Source organism: Puma concolor, chromosome B4, assembly GCF_028749965.1.
Source record: "Puma concolor isolate L17-30 chromosome B4, mPumCon1.1.hap2, whole genome shotgun sequence".
NCBI lineage: Eukaryota > Metazoa > Chordata > Mammalia > Carnivora > Felidae > Puma > Puma concolor.
In genome coordinates, this window is record NC_141673.1 from 24,479,310 (window position 1) to 24,501,299 (window position 21,990).

The 21,990-nt window shown below is 38.7% G+C and overlaps 1 protein-coding gene across 5 annotated transcripts in view; it reads right to left on the bottom strand.

The window, feature by feature from the left end:
* CFAP54 (cilia and flagella associated protein 54) overlaps nucleotides 1–21,990 on the bottom strand; it is a 307,349-nt gene that overhangs the window by 69,955 nt on the left and 215,404 nt on the right. For 4 of the 5 annotated variants that reach the window (XM_086712592.1, XM_086712589.1, XM_086712590.1 and 1 more), the window contains 9 exons: nucleotides 20,217–20,364; nucleotides 19,291–19,448; nucleotides 18,944–19,123; nucleotides 18,717–18,843; nucleotides 14,670–14,825; nucleotides 13,255–13,360; nucleotides 12,238–12,331; nucleotides 9,008–9,106; nucleotides 8,091–8,232 (listed from right to left, as the gene is read on the bottom strand). In XM_086712592.1, coding sequence (XP_086568718.1) covers nucleotides 8,091–8,232; nucleotides 9,008–9,106; nucleotides 12,238–12,331; nucleotides 13,255–13,360; nucleotides 14,670–14,825; nucleotides 18,717–18,843; nucleotides 18,944–19,123; nucleotides 19,291–19,448; nucleotides 20,217–20,364 — 1,210 coding nt within the window. The remainder of the gene's footprint in view (nucleotides 1–8,090; nucleotides 8,233–9,007; nucleotides 9,107–12,237; nucleotides 12,332–13,254; nucleotides 13,361–14,669; nucleotides 14,826–18,716; nucleotides 18,844–18,943; nucleotides 19,124–19,290; nucleotides 19,449–20,216; nucleotides 20,365–21,990) is intronic. The other variant, XM_086712591.1, reaches the window with a different exon arrangement.

Below are 21,990 nucleotides of genomic sequence, written 5' to 3' on the forward strand. Positions count from 1 at the left end.
AAACCTAACAAGAAACATACAAGATCTATTGGAAGAAAATGTTAAAGTACTCCTAAGGGACTAAAAAACAAAAAGACTTGAAGTAAAAAATATAGGACATGTAATATTCTTGGTTAAGATGACTCGATAACATAGAAATGTAAGTTATTCCTAAGTTAATGCCTAAATGTAATGCAGCTCATAAAAACACAAGAGAACTTTTTTAACTAGGCAAGCTGCTTCCAAAGTTAAAAAAATAAAAGTCATAAAAGACAATTTCGATAAGAAAGATTAGTGAGTGGAGACTCATCCTAATAGATATTAAATATAAGGCTATGATAATTAAAACAGTGTGGTGTTGAAGCCTGAATAGAACAGAGCAATAGGAAATGAATAAAAAGTACAGAAATAAGGCAGCCATCTGGAAAAACTAAATGTGTATCCATTTGTCATTTTTTACATGTTCCAAATAGGTTTCCATAAATTATTAAAAGTCTGTGGGAGAACACACTTATAGTCTTAGAGTAGGGACTAGATCTTTCTGATATAAATCCAGAAGTTATCAAAGAAAAGATTAATAATGTAGCCTGGGTGGCCCAGTCGGTTGAGCATCTGACTTCGGCTCAGGTCATGATCTCGCAGTTCACGTTAGGGCCACATCAGGTTCTGTGCTGACAGCACGGAGCCTGGAGCCTGCTTCGGGTTCTGTGTCTCCCTCTCTGCCCCTCCTAACTCTTACTCAGTCTGTCTGTCTGTCTCTCTTTCAAAAATAAATAAAAACATTTAAAAAAATTTTTAAAGATTAATAATTTATACTATTTTGAAATAAAACATTTCTTTATGGTATAGAACCACCACCAAAAAAAATTGGATAATTGGAATTCCAATTCCAATTGATAATTGGAAAAATATATTTGCAAATTAAAGGATTGATTTCTATAAAAGGCAGGGGGAAGAGCTTTCACAGATACTTAAAGAAATGAAAAAAAAAAACACCTCAAGAAAAATTGAGCAAAGATTATGGGCAGAAAGTTCACACAAAAGATGATTAAGCTTAGTCCTAGAAAGAGATGTGTAAATTAAAATGAAATCTTCTTAAAATTATACATGTGTGTGTTTGTGTGTGTATTCATAGATAAAGTGTACATGTGTGTGTACCTGTGTGTATTCACAGATATACATATATATCATATATATGTAAAGTTTTGTACATAGGCTAGTATAGCTATTGGGTCAACAGACACATTGTATCTATTGGGTCAATAGATACACTATATCTATTGGGTCAATAGATAACATATATAAGGCACACATATATACATACATACAAGGTTACCTATAGTAGAGTTGTATGTAATAGCAAAAGAGTAGAAACAATCTAAAAAAACTCTATCAAAAGGAGACTAATTTAGCTATAACACAATTTATAGAGGGTTATTATGCAACGATAAAAAGACACTGTATTGATTTGAAAAATTTGCCAATAGATACACTTATATTAAGTGGAAGGAAAAAAGAGCAAGGAAAGTAACTGTGTGCACTAATATTTATGCTTTAATTGTATTTGTTTAGGGAAAAACATATCAATGTATTGGTGTGTGCAGCCATATTGGTTCATGCAACATCCATCCTAATCCCTGAATGTGCCTGCCTATATTGAAGTTATAAAGATAAAAATCATGGTTGCGAGATTTCCTTGCAGCTAGGGCCCTGCATGGGACTTAGGTGTCATGAATTCCACGCATTCACATAGAAGTTGAAATTGGCACTGTGCTAGGTGGTGCAGGAGACAGGATTCGAGGCACCTCTCTTGCTGGTGTGGGTTCTGGCAGACGCCACGTGGCTCTTGAGGCTGTAGCCAGAGCAAAGCCTCCTTCCTTTGCAGGCAGATTCCTGATTCTACAGCTGCCTTTACGCTCTGGTCTGAATGTTTGTGTCTCCTCCCAAATATGTTGAAATGCTAATCCCCAGTATGATATTAGAAGGTGAGGCCTTTGGGAGGTGCTGAGCTCATGACATTAGAGCCCTCCTGAATGGGATGAGTACTGAGAGGCTCCAGAGAGATCCCTAGCCCCTTCTATCACATGAGAAGGCACCATCTAGATACCAGAAAGTGGGCCCTCACTAGGTACTGAACCTGATCTTGGACTTCCAGCTCCCACACCTGTGAGAATTACATTTCTGTTGTTTATAAGCTAGCCAGTCTGTGGTATTTTGTTATAGCGGTGTTAACAGACTAAGACACTTATTTACAACAAAACAAAAACCTCCAGTTCCCTTGGTGGCCTAGCTTTGTGTCGCTTAGTCAGGATGTTCAGCCTAGAATTTGTTTCTTCAGTCCTCGCAGGGATTTTGGAAGTCTTAATAAATCTCCTTCTGCTTAAATAAATTGTAGTGGATTCTGTCCTCTCCAGTGGCACCTCAGCAGTTTGCATAAGCATGTATACCTCTGGTACAGAACCTAGAAAACTGATTGTGGTAGCAGAATAAAGGTTCCCAAAAGATGTCCGTGTACTCATCCCCAGAACCTCTGAATATGTTAGGTTACAGGGCAAAGGAGAAATACGGCTGCAGATAGAATTAAGATTGGTTATCAGCTGACCTTCAGAGGGGGAGTTTTCCTAGGTCATCCATGTAGTCCCACTGTAATCCTAGACGCCCTTATATGTAGAAAAGGGAAACAAGAGAGAGAGAGTATGTCAGAGTCAGAGAGATTGGAAGATGTAGGGAGGGGCCACAAACCCCTGGAAAACACAAGGAAAGAGATTCTCACCTAACACCTCCCCTAAAGTACTCCGCTGACACCTTAATTTTGTTAGCCCAGTGAGACCCATTTTAGACTTCTGACCTCCTGAACTGGAAGACAGACCTTGTATTGTGTTAAACCACTAAATTGTGGCTGTTGGTTACAGCAGGAATACAATGACAACATCAATTGTCTCTAGGGACAAGTCAGTCATTTGTAGAGAAGACAGAAGGGAGACTTTTCTCTCCATGCCCTTTGAGGTCTTTTGAGTTTTGATTCTTGAGAACAAATCACCTATGTAAAAAAATTGAACTAAACTAAAAGAGCCTCTGTACATATTTGACCAATGTCGTCTGGTCTTTAATGTCACAGGAGAAAATTAAGGCCAGTTCAACTCTTCTTTCTTTATAGAATGTCCACTTTTTCTGACTGAATGCTCACAATTACTTTCTTTGTCTTTATAATCCAAAAGTGATGTCAGAATTTTTCCAGGTATAACCTGCAATATACATTTATTTTCAGAAGAACTTTTGTGGGAAGTGGATCCCTTTGCAACGGTTTCCCTCTAGCCTCAGCCAGAGCTGCATGGGTTTCACTGGTTCTGGGCAAGTATTTACACTCATTTCCCTGCAACTTTCAGGTGGTGAGAATTCCAACCTTACAATCTCAGGTGGGGTTCTGACTTCTTCCAAGTGACTCATTTTTGGCCCTGACCGGGCAATTTGGCACATTTCTCTGCATCTACTCAAGCCGGTGGGCAATGTGTTTCTAGTCCTCAATTTGACAAGCCCATTCTGAAGCTCAATTCTAAGCAGTTAGCAGGGTTCTTACCTTCCCTACCCACAGGGCCCTCCTTCCAGACCCCCTCTTTGTCCTGGCATCCAAGTCCCAGCCCTAGCAGTGCCCTCGCCAATGGCGTCCTCACCTTCAGCTCTTGCTTAGAATCACTCAATTTACTTTGGTAACTTGAGATTTCCCTTTCCTGACTTCATGCTCAGCTGTAAGTTAAAACAATTTCAGTTCTGTTTTATCCAACCTTGTGTTACATGTTTGGATTGGGGAGGGAAAAAGCATCTTTCATGTCAGCTCAATCCGAAAGGGTGATGCATTCATTCTGCACTTTGATTTCCTGGTAATACTTTCTTATCACACCCAACACAGTGATCAAGGGCACAGCTTTTAGAACCGGATAGATCAGGATTTGCATCAGCAGTAGAAAATTATCCTGGTTACATAACCTCTCTGAGGACCTTTCTTCGTTTAATATATATGCATAATGACACTGCCATGGGATTTTCGTCAAGGACAGATGAAATCACATAAAGCACTAGCGTATGGCATCAGGACACACTGGTCCCACTGTTATCTAGCATTCGCTGCATATGGCTTTCTGTTTTGTGTCAGTCTTTGACCAGGCCCTGCTGAAGGTTTTAAAGGATCTTGTTACATTTCTTTTGGCTCCCTGAAGTGTCAGTCTTCCTCTGAGTCTTCAAGAGAGCATTTCATTGTGCTTGTCTGGCAATGTTTCCTTACGGGTGCCTTCTGTTGCTTCCTATTTTTCATTGTTGACTCTGTCTAGAATAAAGAATGTCTTCACACCTAGAGTCTGGTAATAGAGGGTGGAGAATATGTGCTCTGCTCTTGGTCATGAGACGGTTCCTTCTCAGATTTAAGTGATCAAAGTATAGAGCTCTGAATGACATTTCTAGAAGCTTGCAGGTGTTGGACCAGGACAGCTCTGCTTCACTGAGGATGGTTCTCATCATGTTCCAATTGTCTCAGCTGCTAATACTATGAATTGATACATAGCAGGTACACACACGCATGTGCGCGCACACACACACACACACACACACACACACATCACTGCTATTAGCATAAATGATTTTTCTCCATTCTAATCTGTAAGTAGTGTAATACTTTGGGATTTGAGGATGTAATGTGTTTCCCTAGGTCCCCACCTATGGAGTGTTGTGTCTCAGAGGAATACAAGAAATCAAGATAGTAGCAGAGGAATGGCATCTCAGTTTTTAGTTGGTATTGACCCCATGTTTCTGGACCAGGCCCAAGGCAGTAAGGAAAGAACAAATCCTATTTTTTCAGGCTGAAAGCTTTTCTCTGTTTCAACAGGCAGAGCCTATATTAAAGGTCAGCTGTGATCCTAAGTCTTCGTTCACAGTTCTCTTTGTATGTTCTGACAATAGTTTCACCGCCATTAGTTTTCGCAAGACAAACATTTATATTTTCTATAGACCAAGTGCATTTGGTTGTGAGAAGCTGCATCCAGGACCACTAGCCCTAAATTGTACTTTTAATTCAAACTGTCTTACAGAATTTAACAATTCTTATCCCAGCTGAAATTTTTCCTAAAGCCGCAAGAAAATCAAGACAAAAAAGATAAGTATATTTAAGTACAACTAGGCCCAAAGTAGGCATCTAATAAATGTGTGTGTTTTTTTGCATTGAAACTAAATATGATCTTATATTGCCAGTATCATCATCTCAGGGTCTCTATGCCTATAAGACAATGTAGAGAAAACCTCTATAAATTGGATCAGCTGAATCACTCTGGTATCTTCTTATTCTGCAGATGTCATACAGTAGCTCTCTGGTACACATGCTGACCTATTATGGTTCACATACACATGAATAGTCTATTCTGTCATCATGCTTCTCCGATTGCCAATTGCTCTGTTGAGAAAATGTGGTTTTTTATACCTGCCCCACAATATACTTGTTCCAGAAAAAAAAAAATGTTTCCAATTAACTAATATGCCCATCCTGTCTGTCGTCCAGCTTCAGCCTAATTTGCTTCCATTAATATGGACCTCTTAAGAGACATATCTATATAATTCTAAAGTGTATCTCTGTTCTGACTGTCAATGACTGGAACCTCATGGAAGGAAAGACTCACTTTCTTGGTTTTCTATGACTCCTCCTTCCTTTTGGACACAAATATCTGGTGCAGCGTTCCACACACAAAAACCATGACTATTGGTCACCACCTTGAGTACACATCAATGCTAGCAAAGGTGAGATTACTGAGGATGTTTTCTCCTGGATGCTAATTTATGCTAATGCAAGGAAAATCAAACAAGTTTTATTTGTTGCTGTTGCCCATTAGCAATTCATTATAATATAAACTTCGTTGCCGTCTGGGTATTTGTAGCAGTCAGGAGGGGATTCAGTACCTCCTTCCAACCCAAATACTGAAGTGAGGGAAATCATCAGCATGAATTAATTATCAGTCTGCTAGGAAAATACTGGAGGGCAAACTATTACCCTTAAGGCAAGGCAAAATGCAAAATAGATGGGACTTCAAAATTTGGTCATTTCAAATTACTATTTTTGTAAAACAGTAAAAGAGTGCTAATGGTACAAAACAGAAACTGAAAATTGGAATACACTATGAAAATCACTGAGAAGGGCAAAGAAATCACACATTCTAGCAGTAAGCACAGCTAAGATGAAGACCAACTTCTCAACTGATCAACTCAGATCATTTGGATCCGGGATGCGGCTCCTCACTGCATGTGCCCATGGGTGACATCATTAATGGATCACTGCAACACCTTTTCCTGTATTTCCATACAGGGGTTCAGAATTGACTTGTCACGTAAGATAGTTTGGATTATCATTCAGCAAACATTCGTGCCCCTCTCCCTTCCTCGCCTGGCACAGTGGATTCCCCTTCCTCACTGATGTTGGACTTGGCCATATGATTTGCCATGGCCAGTGAGATGTGGTGTGAAGAGAGACCTTGAGTGTACTTCTGTGATAGAGCTTGGCCCCTTTGCTCTGCTGTACACCGTGAGAAGAGCATGCTCCAAACAGCCACTGCCTCCTCAGCCTGGGCTTCATAACAAATGTACATGGACCAGACCAAGTCAAAGGATGAATTCTCATTGCCACTAAGTTCTAGGGTTGTTTGATACACAGCATAATTTTGGTAATAACTGCTTAATACGGCATTTTAGATGAAACTGATGAAACAAAATCCCGCCAGACATCAAAGCAATAAAATAGGAAAACCACAACTTGGCATAAAAAGTTCATCTAATGGTTTAACCTCAGGCAATACATTTTTGGGTTGGAAAGGAAGAAAGCCAAGGAAAGGGATGGTTTTAGACACTAATCCTTTGGCTAAAGTTGACTTAACACTTCAGCAGAGTAAGCTGCTGCCTACAGATGTGTTTTCAGCGGCTTTAGGAAGAACACTCCCACCCCCACCAGGTTAAAGTAGCACTCTTCACCGCATTTGGCTCAATGCTCACCTAGTGCCAAGGAAAATTAGTTATTGTTGTTACTGAAATGTCAGCCTGGAAGTAAGACTCCAGCACCTTATGTCTTTGAACCATCCAAGTGTTCAGCATACAAGAAGCACTCAATAACTATTTTTCAAATGAATGAATGGACAAACACATAAATGAATCTTAAATATATTACTGCTGATCTGACTTAGAGGTTTATATGACGGTTTGCTAGCTAACAAAGGAGCCGTAAAATAGAAAAAACAAATAATAGTGAGATCAAGTTTAAATTCTAACCTCTCATTCATTAATTCATTGAACAATTACGAGGGGTGCCTGGGTGGTTCAGTCAGTTAAGCCTCCAATTTCAGCTCAGGTCATGATACCACAGTTCATGGGTTCTAGCCCCACATTGGGCTCTGTGCTGACAGCTCAGAGCCTGCAGCCTGCTTCAGATTCTGTGTCTCCCTCTCTCTCTGCCTCTCTCCCACTTGTGCTCTCTCTCTTTCTCTCTCTCAAAAATAAACAAACAAAAAAATGAAAAAAATATAAACAATTACAAATGCCTGTCATGTGCAAGTAATGTGTGATTTTCTGCAGTTAGCAGCAAGTCAAATAAAGTCCCTATCCTCAGGAAGCTGATGATAGCTTAATGAGAGAAAGAGTTCAAACATGTATACCCATGTGCACACCCATACATACATATGCACACACACAAATATAAAATAACTAAGAAAAAGAACAGAGAACTACATGAGAGCACTAGGGTGAGCACACATTTTAGGGGATCAGGAAAGGATCCACAAGTAAATATTTCCAAAAGGCCTCATTTGACATGTGTGAACTGGAAAATAGACAGAAGGAAATAACCATTTTTCACAGAGTCCTGCATCTGAAATGCAACAGCTGATTGAGTACCACAGACGTACATACAATGAAGTGATGCCCCTTTGTTTTGGCAGCTAGGCTGCAGAGCCCCTGTCTTTCTGAGGTTCCTCCTGCCATGATACTCTCTAAGCTAAAACCCAACAAATCACCATGATTAAACCTTTGCAACTTGATTATGCATTACATGTATCAGGTTTTTATAAAATGCCTAGACATTTCAAACATACCAAGCAAATAATCTGTATATGAAGACAAAAGATCCACAGTGGCAAATTCGGGGATATTTGGTAAGGCCCCTTGGCTGACTTTATCAGTTCTAGCATTCTTCTTTCCAATAAGTAGATTAACTGCTAGCACAGCTTCACTGACCTAAAATTAATGCAGAATTAGAATTCATAAATGTAAGCTTTCTGATTCATAGATTATCCATTAGGCCCATAATGTGAAAAAGTGAATTCATAAAATCATATTCAATATACATTGGAAGAAAAAATAAAGACAATCTGGAAAACAACATGTGATGCCCAACATGTAGTATATATCATTGTCAAACAAATCATTATTGTTGACAATTTAATTAACGCATGAGTCACTTTAAATAGGCTATCTCACCTAGCTCTGAAAGATATTTGCCAAAATGTCAAAATGTGCACATATGTATCTGCCAATACTTTCATTAAAGAAAAGCCGAAACAAACAAAGACAGGTCTGCCTAATAAAGATTAAAAACACAACATACTTAAGGAGCAATCCTAATCTTCCCAAAGAAAGATCATTGGCATAAATCCTAAAGAATGTGAATTTTCCTTTCTCTTGTCTAGATACATTATGCTGTCTTAACAACTAGTAGGTAGAGGATACAGACAGGCCAGTTAAAAGGAAGCTTAAATAAAAATCACACCATGGGGCGCCTGGGTGGCGCAGTCGGTTAAGCGTCCGACTTCAGCCAGGTCACGATCTCGCGGTCCGTGAGTTCGAGCCCCACGTTGGGCTCTGCGCTGATGGCTCAGAGCCTGGAGCCTGTTTCCGATTCTGTGTCTCCCTCTCTCTCTGCCCCTCCCCCGTTCATGCTCTGTCTCTCTTTGTTCCAAAAATAAATAAACGTTGAAAAAAAAATTAAAAAAAAAAAAGAAATCACACCAACCTGGGCAGCAGCTCTTATCACAGTCCAGGCCAGTGAACCGTACATTTCAAATCTATTTACTGTTGGTTCTTTAATAGAACTATGCCTTCTGGTAGGAGTCTAAAAAATATAGCACATATGTTATAATAAAGATAGATAAAGATACCATGAAGTTGCATGATAAATTTTCTCATCCTCTGAAAATGACATTTCAGTGGAACACTATATAGCCATTAAGAATAATAATGTAAAAATAAAGAATAATAATGTATGTATTAGATGTATTGACATGAAAAGATGTTCAAATATATTAGAGACAGAAAAGTAGAGGTTACAAAATAGTATGCAAAGTACAATCCTATTTTTAAAAAGATATGTATACACATATATTCCCTGTATACACAAGCAAAGAAAATTATTAACAGTGGTTATTATGGCTCTTAAGGGTGCTTATTTTTCTCATCTTTTCTAATTTTTTATACTGAGCTTGGATTTGAATAACAATAAAATAAACACAAATGGCATTTTAAGGAAAGTATTTACTTAAAATGGTATTTGCCATTTTAATAGATGATTTATAAGTTGAATACATTGTGTGAGAATGTCAGAAATAAAAATATTACTTAAAGGTTTCTGATAGGTATTCGCTATCACTTTTCTAACTGGGGAACTATTAAAGGATGATGTAATCATAAAGTTCCATAGAATAGCAAAAATAGAAATGAATGAAGATATTTTTTTACCGTGTCTGTGTGTTCAATTTTTTAAATAAGAAAGTCAATGCTACAAAAATTAACAGAAAGAAACTCCAATGGCAGTGTAATATCTGCCTGTTTTACATTTTTAAAGATAGCTAAAATAAGTATTAATAGTTAATTCTTAATATTTAACTAATATGGATAAAACTGTTCAATTAGACTGCTTGGTTCTAATTTTTTGATGCTCATATTTTGGCCAATTCCTTGATCTTCAACAAGACTGCAGAATAAAACAAACAATAACAAAGATATCTTTGTTTTACTTCTGGCTACAGGACTCCCAAGGAAAAAGAAAGCCAGTGAATAGTGCTGATGCCAGAGCAGGAAACACAACGTGTAAATGTGGCCTAGCCTAGATCAAGTGCTAAGATTGGCTGGAGGTAGATGATACCTGGAGAAGCCACCTATGGATAATCTAAGCAATACAGCCCTCTCCCAAAATACAAGAACCCTAGTCATTAGCTGTAATGAAGCCACTTAGGCTTTGGGGTAGCCCTTGTGGCTTACTGGCTCTGTAAGTTTGGGCAATTTACCTATTTAAATTCTGGAAAGAATACTAGTAGGCACTAAATGAAGAATACATAATAACATTAAATAACTATAATGTAAGAACAATGCCGAGCATGGAGCCTACTTAAGATTCTTCCTTTCTCCCTCCCTCCCTCACTCTCTCTCTCTTTCTCCCTCTGCTCCTCTCCCCTGCTCACACAGTCTCTCTCTCTAAAACAAACTAATAATCATCATCATAATAATAAATTAATTAAAAATTAAAAGTTACTGGCCTCATATATCTCCAAAGCACCCACATCCTGCCCACAGGATCTCCCTCAGTCTAGATCCCTGGAATTCAAATGTGGCCCACAGACCAGCAGAAATGCCAAATCTCAAACCCCATCCTTGACTTACTGAATCAGACTCTGCATTTTCACAGGATCCCCAGAGATGCTTCTGCCCCTTGGTTTGGAAGCACCGCTCTAGAAGTGCATGCCCCTGCAACTATTTGCATGGTCCCCTTCTCATCCAGTAAATCCCACCTCTTGCCACTGCATCATTCACAATCCCACCAACCCAAGTTCTTTCCTAATCTCCAATTTTACTACCTAAACCAACCCCCCTTCCTTCTCTTCTTTCTCTCCCTTTCTTCCCCCTCCTCCCCCCCACCCAACCTTCCTTCCTCTTACTTTTTTCCTTTACTGGTTTATTGTCTCTCTCCCTCTACTGAAAACTAGTTCCACGAGAACAAGGACTAAGTTTGTCTTAATCACTGCTTAATAACCTTCCAGAATACTGTCTGGGTCAGAGTGAATGTTCAATAGGTATGTGATGAATAAATGAATGACTCTATCAAAAAGTGATCTGTTAGCAGGCCGTATCAGTAATGAACATATTACTTGTCCATCTGCTTAACCAATATACCATTTCCTACAATTTCCTGATTAATACTAATACCTTAGATTATTTACATACGCCTACATTTCATGTATTACATTTTAACAGGCAAAACTGTCCACAGGAACTCTTATTTCCAGAGCCTTATATACAACAGGCACATGAAAAGATGCTCAACATCACTCCTCATCAGGGAAATACAAATCAAAACCACACTGAGATACCACCTCACGCCAGTCAGAGTGGCTAAAATGAACAAATCAGGAGACTATAGATGCTGGAGAGGATGTGGAGAAACGGAAACCCTCTTGCACTGTTGGTGGGAATGCAAACTGATGCAGCCACTCTGGAAAACAGTGTGGAGGTTCCTCAAAAAAATTAAAAATAGATCTACCCTATGACCCAGCAATAGCACTGCTAGGAATTTACCCAAGGGATACACGAGTGCTGATGCATGGGGGCACTTGTACCCCAATGTTTATAGCAGCACTTTCAACAACAGCCAAATTATGGAAAGAGCCTAAATGTCCATCAACTGATGAATGGATAAAGAAATTGTGGTTTATACACACAATGGAATACTACTTGGCAATGAGAAAGAATGAAATATGGCCCTTGGTAGCAACATGGATGGAACTGGAGAGTGTGATGCTAAGTGAAATAAGTCATACAGAGAAAGACAGATACTATATGTATTCACTCTTATGTGGATCCTGAAAAACTTCACAGAAGACCATGGGGGAGGGGAGGAAAAAAAAAGTTAGAGAGTGAGAGAGCCAAACCATAAGAGACTCTTAAAAACTGAGAATAAACTGAGGGTTGATGGGAGTGGGAGGGAGAGGAGGTGGGTGATGGGCACTGAGGAGGGAACCTGTTGGGAGGAGCACTGGGTGTTGTATGGAAACCAATTTGACAATAAATTTCATATTAAAAACAAAACAAAACAAAACAAAAAACATACAGAGAAGTATCTAAACATGAGTGTGACTATAAAGTAATAAATGAATTTCTCCAAATCATACATAAAAATCAGTCTCATTATTTCAATAGCACAGAGTTAACAAAGGCAATTAACTTAAGATTTCTAATAAAATAGTTTATTACCTTAAGTGTTAATGGTGGTGTTGAAAGATTGTTTTTTGGCTTCCTCATATGTAAAAATAATAAGGCCATTTCTAAGTAGGAGTCTCTTATCAACCTAAAATGATAGAACACTGTACTTATTAAATAGTTTCACCACTCATAATCATTTTGCACCATTTTCCACAATTTCTGAGCTGATGAAAGGTAAAAATAGACAAAACCAGTATCTGTCCCAAATACACACCTTCTTTTCACAGCACCATTGGCAGAGACAGCAGCACCTTCCTCCCTACTGAAATTGGAAGCTCTTGAAGAGAGTTGAGAATTCTACCTTGTCCTGTGCTGGCAACACTCCATGGCATGACTGCTCTGAAGCCCAGCATCCATACCATTCTAGAATATTCCAGCACACAAGTCACTAAAGAAGTGAAAATCAGGACTGAAGGAACCTACTTTGAAAATCAGACCTCTTTTTCTACCCTCCTATACTAATGAAAATGGAAAGAGACATGGAGTAATGCAGAAAGCAGTTGTATGATATGGGTGAGGTCTGTGTATTCACTATCAAACCTGTCAGTTGGGGCTATTTAAATCAGTACAGTTGTAATAATGGCAGCTTATTCTCAATCTTAAGATGATTTTTATATAGAATTAAGTTGGCCATCCCTGGCCCTGTTGACCAGAGTGAATATCCACATAAATCCCTTCTAGATACAATTTCACATCCATGGAAGCTGCTGGAATCCTGGGACAGATAGGAGATCAAAGTGAGTAAAGACTAGAAGCAATACACAGTCCAGTATGCCACCATGATAACTGCCATCACCAACCATTGCTGTAAATGAGGCGTTGGGTCAGAGCAAAGGGCAACAACCTTGGAAAGGAAGTCAGTAAATCTGGTGGACAATGGACCCCAGTGAACTAGTCCTGCCATAGGAAGATGGTCTCCCAGTCATCCCAGCCTTGAATGTTCAATGTACTACCAGAGCATGGGACTTAAGCCAAAATATGTTATAATAATGGGAAGATTTTTTTTACCCCGAGTTTTGATCATTTCTCAAGCTTAGTTGTATAGCTTCAAATAAACTCTCAAGTTGTGAACTTGGAGATTTCTCTTCCATCAATATTTGACGTTCTATTTTGCCTGAAAGAATAAAAAAAAATATGTACACAAATGGTTTTTCCTTTTTCTATCATTTAGAACTTTAGAATAAACATTTCATGCTGGGACTTCAGAAAACTGGATGTGCTGTCCTTCCTGCCCATCTGTCTGTTGTTTTTGCTGTAAGGTCAGCCAATAGTGCAAGATCTTTTACTTCTTTCCCCAGGAGTCTCCGGGTTCATCCTGCCTTTAGTTAGCAACACTGAGTCAAAGCCTCCTTTGGCTTTCCAGACACAAGTGTTCTTACCATCTTATTTTTATATTTCCTTACTTTGTACCTCCCTTTCCTCCTGTGGGGCCCATTCCCTTTGTCTACATCCATGTCCTCTTCCTCTTGTATTACAGATACAGTATTGCGGATCTCTGTCTAGTATTGCAGATCTCATAGAAAACATCTCTGCTAAATCCTAAAAAGTCAGCAAACACTTGAAAACCATCACAAATGATGCAAATACTTCAGCGTTCACACCGCTCTCGACCCCATGGTTAGTCACAACGTTCAGTGGAATGACACTTTTGTAGCCAAAGGGCAAGGAAGGAAAATCATATAATCGCTATAAAAAGAATTCAGTTTTCATTTAGTGTGTGGACAGGGCACAGAGCCTCCCAGGGTTAGGTTCACGCCTGGGCACTATCATTTAGTAGCTGCTGACTTAGAGAAGGTTTCTTAACCAGACTGTACCTCATTTTCCTCATCTGTCAAGTAGGATTAGCCATGCATACCCTGTAGAACTGTTGTAAGAATCGGCAATATGAGAGGTTACACACTGACTACTATAGGGCCTTGCATCTAGTCGACGATCAACAAATGATAGCAACCATCACCGTCACTCTTGTCATGCCCAAAGTAGCCACAGTAATAATGCAAATATATTGTACATAACTTATAATTACAGGTGTGCTACAGCTATTTAAGTGGGTATGTATCTTTTATAGAAATTAACTAAAATGCTTAGCTAAGGAATGAAATCACGCATAAAAAATGCCTTCCAAGCATTCTTTAAGAAACATTATTTATAGCTAAATGGCTGATGCTGACATTTTTGAGTCAAACATAAAACTTTGTCTAAGGAGGGTCAATTGTAATTATAAAAGAGACTAAGTAGTAGTACTCTTTTTCCCCTTTCTTGATATAAGTTTGCCAAAGGTACCACTTTTGTGTCATCACTAAGCCCTTTATAAAATATGTATTTTTTTACAGTCAGTGACCAGATTTTCAAGAAGCACATTGTTAATAGGAAAAAAAAATCCCATAAACTTTATCACAGTTCTGACCCCAAGTACATCTTACCTTTCTGAAAAAGAATTTCTGCCTCTACCTCACGTTCTTCTGCTGCTGCTACCTTACAGAGCTTCCGTGCCATTTCAAAAAGATGAAGGGCAGGTAACCACTTCGAGGGATCCTTCTTTTTACTGGTATAATAGACTTGTTTGGCCACTGTATGTCCTAAAGGGAACAAGTCGGATGGCGAAGAAAGAATGAAACACACAGCGTTTGTAACAAGCCTCCACGTTACCAGATTTCTCTCACAATAAATTTGCTTAAGAACTCTAGTAGTCTTTACTTTCTAGCATCTAAGAAATATTTTTTAAACTCAATAGTCAAATATTTCAATGAACAGTAGCACTTAGAAACTTTATCTTTGATAAATTTCAACATTTTCTTATTTTTAAAATGAAGGATATAATCTCTCAGGTCTCTTTCAGCTCCAACATTTCATGATGCTCTACAGAACAACTGTGTTCCTAACATGAGGTTGTTAGTAGGAAAACGTCTGTAAGTCTTATGAAGCTTTATATTTTTCCCAGTAAAAATTTGCATATATTAATAAGCAGTAATTTTGTTTCTATTCAGCTCTATTAGTGGTGGCTTGCTATGCATATTTTATCACTGCAACTAGATGCCAAAGCCATTTGGATAAGGGCCACATGCTGTACTTCTTGTGTGGTCCCGTCATCATTTAAGATAATGAAGGACTGTTGTATTGTTGAAGAGGCATTAGACGTAATCTGTGTGCCCTCACAGACAGACAGACAAACAGACAGACACGTAGCAAATATTTTCTGAATGCTGGATAAAATGAGAGGCACTGGGCAAAAATGAGAAAAGAGAAAAAGAAGAGCTCAGGCTTATTAAGTGATTCCTACAATCCAGGTACCATCCCAAGGACTTAAGCATTATCTCGTGTAATCCTCCCAAATCTGAATGGATGTCATTAGTACACTTCACAGAGGACAAAGCAGCGGCACAGTGATTATTTTATTTTATTTTATTTGCCCAAAGTCATGTGACTTGTAAGAAGCAGGGCTGTGATTAGAACCCAGGCAGTCTGACTCCAGGGCCCACACTCTAAATTATGACAAGAGTAAGACCAGACTGGAGTAAAACCAGAAATCTTTCTCCAGAGTCCATGCTCTTTAATCCCAACAATTACCAATCATGAGTAGATCCCAGGTAAGGGTATGCTAGTAGCATTTTGTCCAAGGCAACCTCATTTTTCAACACATCTGCCTTTTATATGTCTCATTTATTGTTTCAAATTATATTAGAGCTCTTTATTCATATACGACAACATTATCAATTATCTTCAAGTAATTTGGGCACTGACATATACGTACTATATATAAAATCTATGTTATATATAATAAAGTATTAATATATAATAAAAGCAGTTGCATTGTCTTCTGGATTTCTATTGAAACAATAAAGGGATTTGTTACAGAAATTACTGACAGTTCTCTCTCTCTCTCTCCCCCTAAGAGGATGACAGGCTGTCTGAGGGCAGAGATGATCACTGGCTCCCTCTTGTATCCCCACTCCCCAGCATCATTCTTGCATCTTTCTTCACTGCTATTATGTAAGCAATCAATAATCTATTTTTTAATCTCATAAAGAAGCTTGAGGTTCAGTCATTAGTGGGAAAAATAATCTCAAATAACCATGATGCTTATTTTTGGTTTTATGAAAGTCTCAGAATGGCTTTTTCCATCAGAGGTTTACACAAAGGAAAAACAATTGTTTAAATGGCTCTATTCTTGCGATGCAATCTATACTCTCCCTATAAAGGAAAACTGTCGAGAAAGCATCAAATCAGATGATTTTATGCTTCATAATATTGAAGTGCTCCTTTTTCCAATAAACATCAACTCTGTGAAAAAGAAGTTGTGAAACTGATGTTGTTTTGACAGAAAAGCTGCTTTTGGTTTTATTTTTTAGGTCTGTATTTAATATAATATAACAGAAAGCAAGCTGTTCTGCCTCAAGTGAGTCTAAAAAACAGTGGCACTATTGTCACAGAGTGGTGACACATCTTCAGGATTAGGAAGTCAGGAAAGCAGAGAATACATTCGATTTCACACAATCTGCACAATTTAACACAATCTGTACTTTAAGCTCTTGTAGAAATTGAATATATTGATAATATAACAAACTGTGAACTAAAAATATACAAAAATAGCTCTTATGGGGTCAGATTGCTGGAAGGAAGTCTAGAGGTCAGCTAGGCCAGCCTAATCTCATAAATAAGGAGACTCAACAATATAGAGGTGATACAATTTACCCAAAGTAAAATTCATCTCTGATGATGATGATGATGAGGAATCACATAAAATAATAATGAGTAATAATCATGAGGGGTAGAAGGGAGAAGATCCTGGACAGATGATGGTTTGACCACACACAGCTCTCTTGCCCTCCCTTCACACTGTACTCCAACCATCCGCCTCTCCTTAGCTGACCAGCTACTGGTACAGGAGGCAAATGGGTACCAGGAAGTGAGGGGTATGTTTTAAAATGTAGGTTTCTTTACTGTTCAGGTGTGTTTCATTACTGTACAGGCCAGGAGACAACTGCCACTGAAAACATAGTTTACGACAGTTCCCAAGAAGCTGGGGCACACCACATCACACCGGGCCAGATAGAAAAGCCCAAAAGTTGGTCAGGAAGTAGAGGGAGCGAGGGGAAAATGTGGACAAGAATCTTTATTTTAGATGTGGTAGGAAGGGATGGGTAGGTTGGGGTAAACAGGCAAAGCAGGTTTCGGATTAGCTAGTCTAAAAGAATTTCAGCGGGCTGAGCTAGTAGTCTGATGATACCTCTCCCAGGGGTGATTAGGGCAGGAAAACAATGGTTCAGAGTGTCAGAGCCCAGCAAAGGACTACAAGGGAGCCCAATAAAGGTTCAGAGAATGGGCTCTGGAATAGTCTCCATTTAAAGGGCATGCTCACAGGATAGTGGTTTGGTAATCTCTAGGCATTGGCTAGCCCCAGGAAGTCCTTCCCTAGTCAGCAGGACCCCAGATGTCAAAGTATCAGAAATACAGAAAAGAAAAAGGCACGATTAATATAGGTTAGAACACAGAGAGCTGCTATAAGATTTCCTGCCCTCTGAGCTGGACAAAAGCCTGGGAGCTCGAGGCAGTCAGCCTTGGGTCAAAGGCCAGAGACGGTGTCCTAGAGAAAGCTTGACACAATCTGTAAGCTCCAGAGAAGGACAGCACTGGTCAGCTCCACTTTGGCTCCAGAGGGCTGTACGTCTCTTGCTTCCTGGTCCACCAGCTCCCATCAGGTACAGTCAGAGCTGGCTCCAGTCTAACCTACAATCGATTCTTCAGCTCACTTCCTCCCATGAGGCTGCCCCTAGTCCACTCTGATCAGGCTATCCTGGTGTCCTGCACTTCCAGAACAGGTCAAGCTTGTCCTGACCTCAGAACCTACAACACGGCTCTCTCTGTCTCCATCATGCATAACTAGTCACTTGCAATTTAAGGTTTAGGGTTAAATACCACTTCCACACAGAGCTCTTCACCAATGACTCTACTTAAACAGGCACCCTTCCCTTCATTGTTCTTTATCAGCAGAACTCATCCACATATTTCACAAAATGGATCACAATTTATAATTACATACCTATATGTAATGCATTATCGTACAAAGCTTTCTGTACCCTTACTCATTTTCTGCCTGGTACTTGTCAAATATATAGTTTATTTTATACAATATTTATCTCTATTAAATTTCATAAGGGGGATATTTTATAAACATTAAAAGATTTTATACAACATTTATAATATGCACTTCTCCATATGGTTTGTTTACTTGCTTATTTCTACCTCCCACATGAAGATCAGTGACTGTACCTGTTTAACCTCCAGTAATTTCCCAGGACCTCACCCGGAATCTGGCGCACAGTAAATAATCAAAAACTATTCATTAAAATAAATGGAGCCCGAGTATTCATAAATATTGCCCCATTTGAATGTACTCCTAGGATAGCCTGCCTGAAAATGACAATTTCTCATCAGTGACTTGAGTATAATATATGTTAAAGCATTCTTACCAATCCTCATTTTTGTTTTGGCCAATAACATGACATGGGGAAGATAGATATTTTTCAAAGGCCGCGATGGACTTGCAGAGTCAGTGTTTGATAAAGGAAATTCAATCGTTTCTCCGAAAGTTAGCATCTGTGAAAGGAACACTGTATTAGTGACTAGCTAATGTGGTTTTGAATAAGACGATGGAAAAGTCAGTGTCTAAGTCTTGAGGACACAAAAGTGCACCCACCTGTTCAATAAGAATGTTGTGAGCCTGAGTCAACAAACATAATTTTTCTGTTTTTGAAGAAGGAGTTTCCTTGAATTTCTCAGCTTTTGTTAAGTCATCCAGCAAAAGCATGCTTCTCACCAGGGTTAAATGAGATCGAGGGGAAATAAATTCACTTTCTTCAAGCAAATGTATTACAGCCTATTAAAATAAAATTATTGCTTTTGGTAGTCCTGTTTCCAATCCACTGAAACAAGAGCTGGCCAAACTGTTACGCATTCAGCATCTAATGGGATTTAAAATTCTCTCCTTTTGTTCTAATCAGAATCAGTAGGTGAATATCAATGTGAATGAGGTCTCCTTCCTACCTGAAGGTTTGTTATGATGTCTGCCTTTAAATGCTTTTCTTGTAGGCCAATGATTACAGCTTGCATCAAGAATTCAGCTTGTAGCTCCCTGTCACCTGCACTTTTTGCTTCCATGCACCCTTCGTTGATGAGGCTGACGTAATCTGTCATATTGTTTTCTAAAGTGAATAAATGCAGTTATTTAAAATGCACTGAGAAAGTAAGAAAGCACATACGCATAAGACCCCCAATATTCATCACAGGAATATTGTATAATAGAGAAAGGAAGATACAAAGACAGAAAACAGACTCTACATGAAACATTAAAAAAAATGTGCTGCAATTTGGGGGAAAGTACTTTAGGGTATTCCAATGCTACAAAAGTAATAATGATACATGAAAAATATTTAATGTGAGAGATGGATAGAGATGGCTGGATAGATTTACAAACAGATAATGTATATGCACCAGGCTATGATCTAAAACTTTATAAATTTAACCCATTTAAGACTGACAATAACCCTATGAAATAGGTACAATAATTTCCATTTTTGCCAGAGGAAGAAACTGAGGCATAGGGGGATTAAGAGAGTTGACCAAGGAGGAAGTGGTGGACCGAATATTTGAACCTAAGTCAGGTACCCAGTGACAGAATCTGTGCTCGAGCCCCCTACACTACGCTGCCTCCCTGAATGACAAGAAGACTTGCATGTTGGTATTTTGAAATCTCCTTGCCTGTTTTGCATACATCAGAAACACAGAGGCCATTTTCAGTGTTACGGAAATGACTATTTTTATAACATGAATTCTCTTATTCTGGAAACAGATCAAGCTATAAAGTTGGAAAATGTGAATGTTATAATCGAATGTATCCCAATAAAACCTCCATTACCTAAGTAAAATTAATGTTTAGGAAAACTTTTATTAAGAAAACAGGATATTTGTACCTGTCACAATTCCAACGCCGTGAATCTGTGCAACGAAGGCGGTCACCAATGCTAGGCGGCATCTCAACCACAGATGGATGTTGAAATGTTCTCGAGAATTTAGGGAAGTAGGATCTAGAAACTCACCATCATCTTTATTTTCAGTGGCCTAAACAATATTAAAATGATTGTTATCTTGCCATCTAGTAATTTCAAAGTTTTTGCCTAAATGCTAAATGAAAGTTAAGAGAAGCATCTGATATCATTTAATACTAACTTTTTAATTTTGGAAAATTTGTCTTGCATATTCTATAAAATGGAAAAAATACACACACACACACACACACACACACACACACACACACACAAAACAAATAAAATGATTCATAATCCCTCCATGCTCTATTAACATTTGGAATATTGCTTTTCAGCTTTTCTCTTTCTTTCTGTACCCATTATAGAAAATAGTTTTGCACTCTGAATTTTTCATTGCAAATGATATTATCAGCAGTATCTAGGTCTTCAAAAATTTTGTGAACATCATTTTAATGGCTGAAGAATAATAAATAATATATTGAGTACTTATTATATTCCAGGTACTGTGTCAAATGCCTTACACACATTATCTTATTTAGTCCTCCTGAAAAGCCAAAGAGGGGTTATTATTTTTTCTATCTTACAGATGGGAGAACTGAGACCTAGAAAGGTTAACTATTTGCTTAAACTCCATTACATTTTGGCAGAGGTGGGATTCAAACTTGCATCCTGAATTTAGAGCTCCCTGTCTTAATCCATTGTGCTACACTATTATATGCCGCTCACATTCCAAATGTGTATCATGATTGATTTACCATCTTCGTTACTGCACTTTACAAGGGGTGGCCAATACTCTGGTTTCTCTTCAGATCGTATAAATCTTTTGCCTTTTACAAGGAGGTGGCTAATGTCCAGAGCTACTGAGAGGGAAGGACAAGGGGAGCTTTTCCTAATAGGAGGAATCCATTTTAGACACTTGGGAACTTTAAAACCATCTAGAACAATGTCCACTTGTTCTAGGAATTTCCTGCTATGCATCTCTGACAGCTCCAATCAATCAGCAACACCTAATATCAAGGAGTGGCCAGCAAGACTGAGGAGGGGCTGGAATGTGGATAGCCAGGTGGGAGGCACAGAAGAGGAGGGGGAGCCTGGCCTGGGAACAGAGTAAGAAGTGAACAGAGACTTCAAGGCAGGATGGTGACTGGAAGGGGCACACCAAGAACTTGAGGAGTCTAGTATTTAGTTTAGCAATACAGGAAAAAATGCCTATCCCCATACCTTCATCTCTCAGTGTCTACATTCCCTGTTACTATTAGACAGCCAAGTCACCTTCATCTAAAACAGGATTTCTAGACCTCAGCACTGCTGGTGGCTGTGGGGGACTGTCCGGTGCATTATGTGTCTAGGGCGTCCCTGACCTCTATGCACTAGATGCCAGTAGCACCCTCTCTCCTTCTAACAACCAAAATGTCTCCGGATACTGCCAAATCACCCCTGGGAGGCAAAATAGCCCCCAAATGACAACCATTCCTCTCAGTCAATTTTTGAATTAGATTGCTTTTTAGCATTTTTATTGCTTTTAATATAGTAAGAAATGAGTTTCTATTTAGGATAATTAGTTTTGCTTATTTGTAATGACACTAGATATTAGCAATTTTATTAGTAAAGCTTAAAATAATGAGCAAGGATTCTGTGTGATGAATCTTTATGTTTTAATCCTAAACAATCCTCTATCATTAAATTACTTGGTCTTATC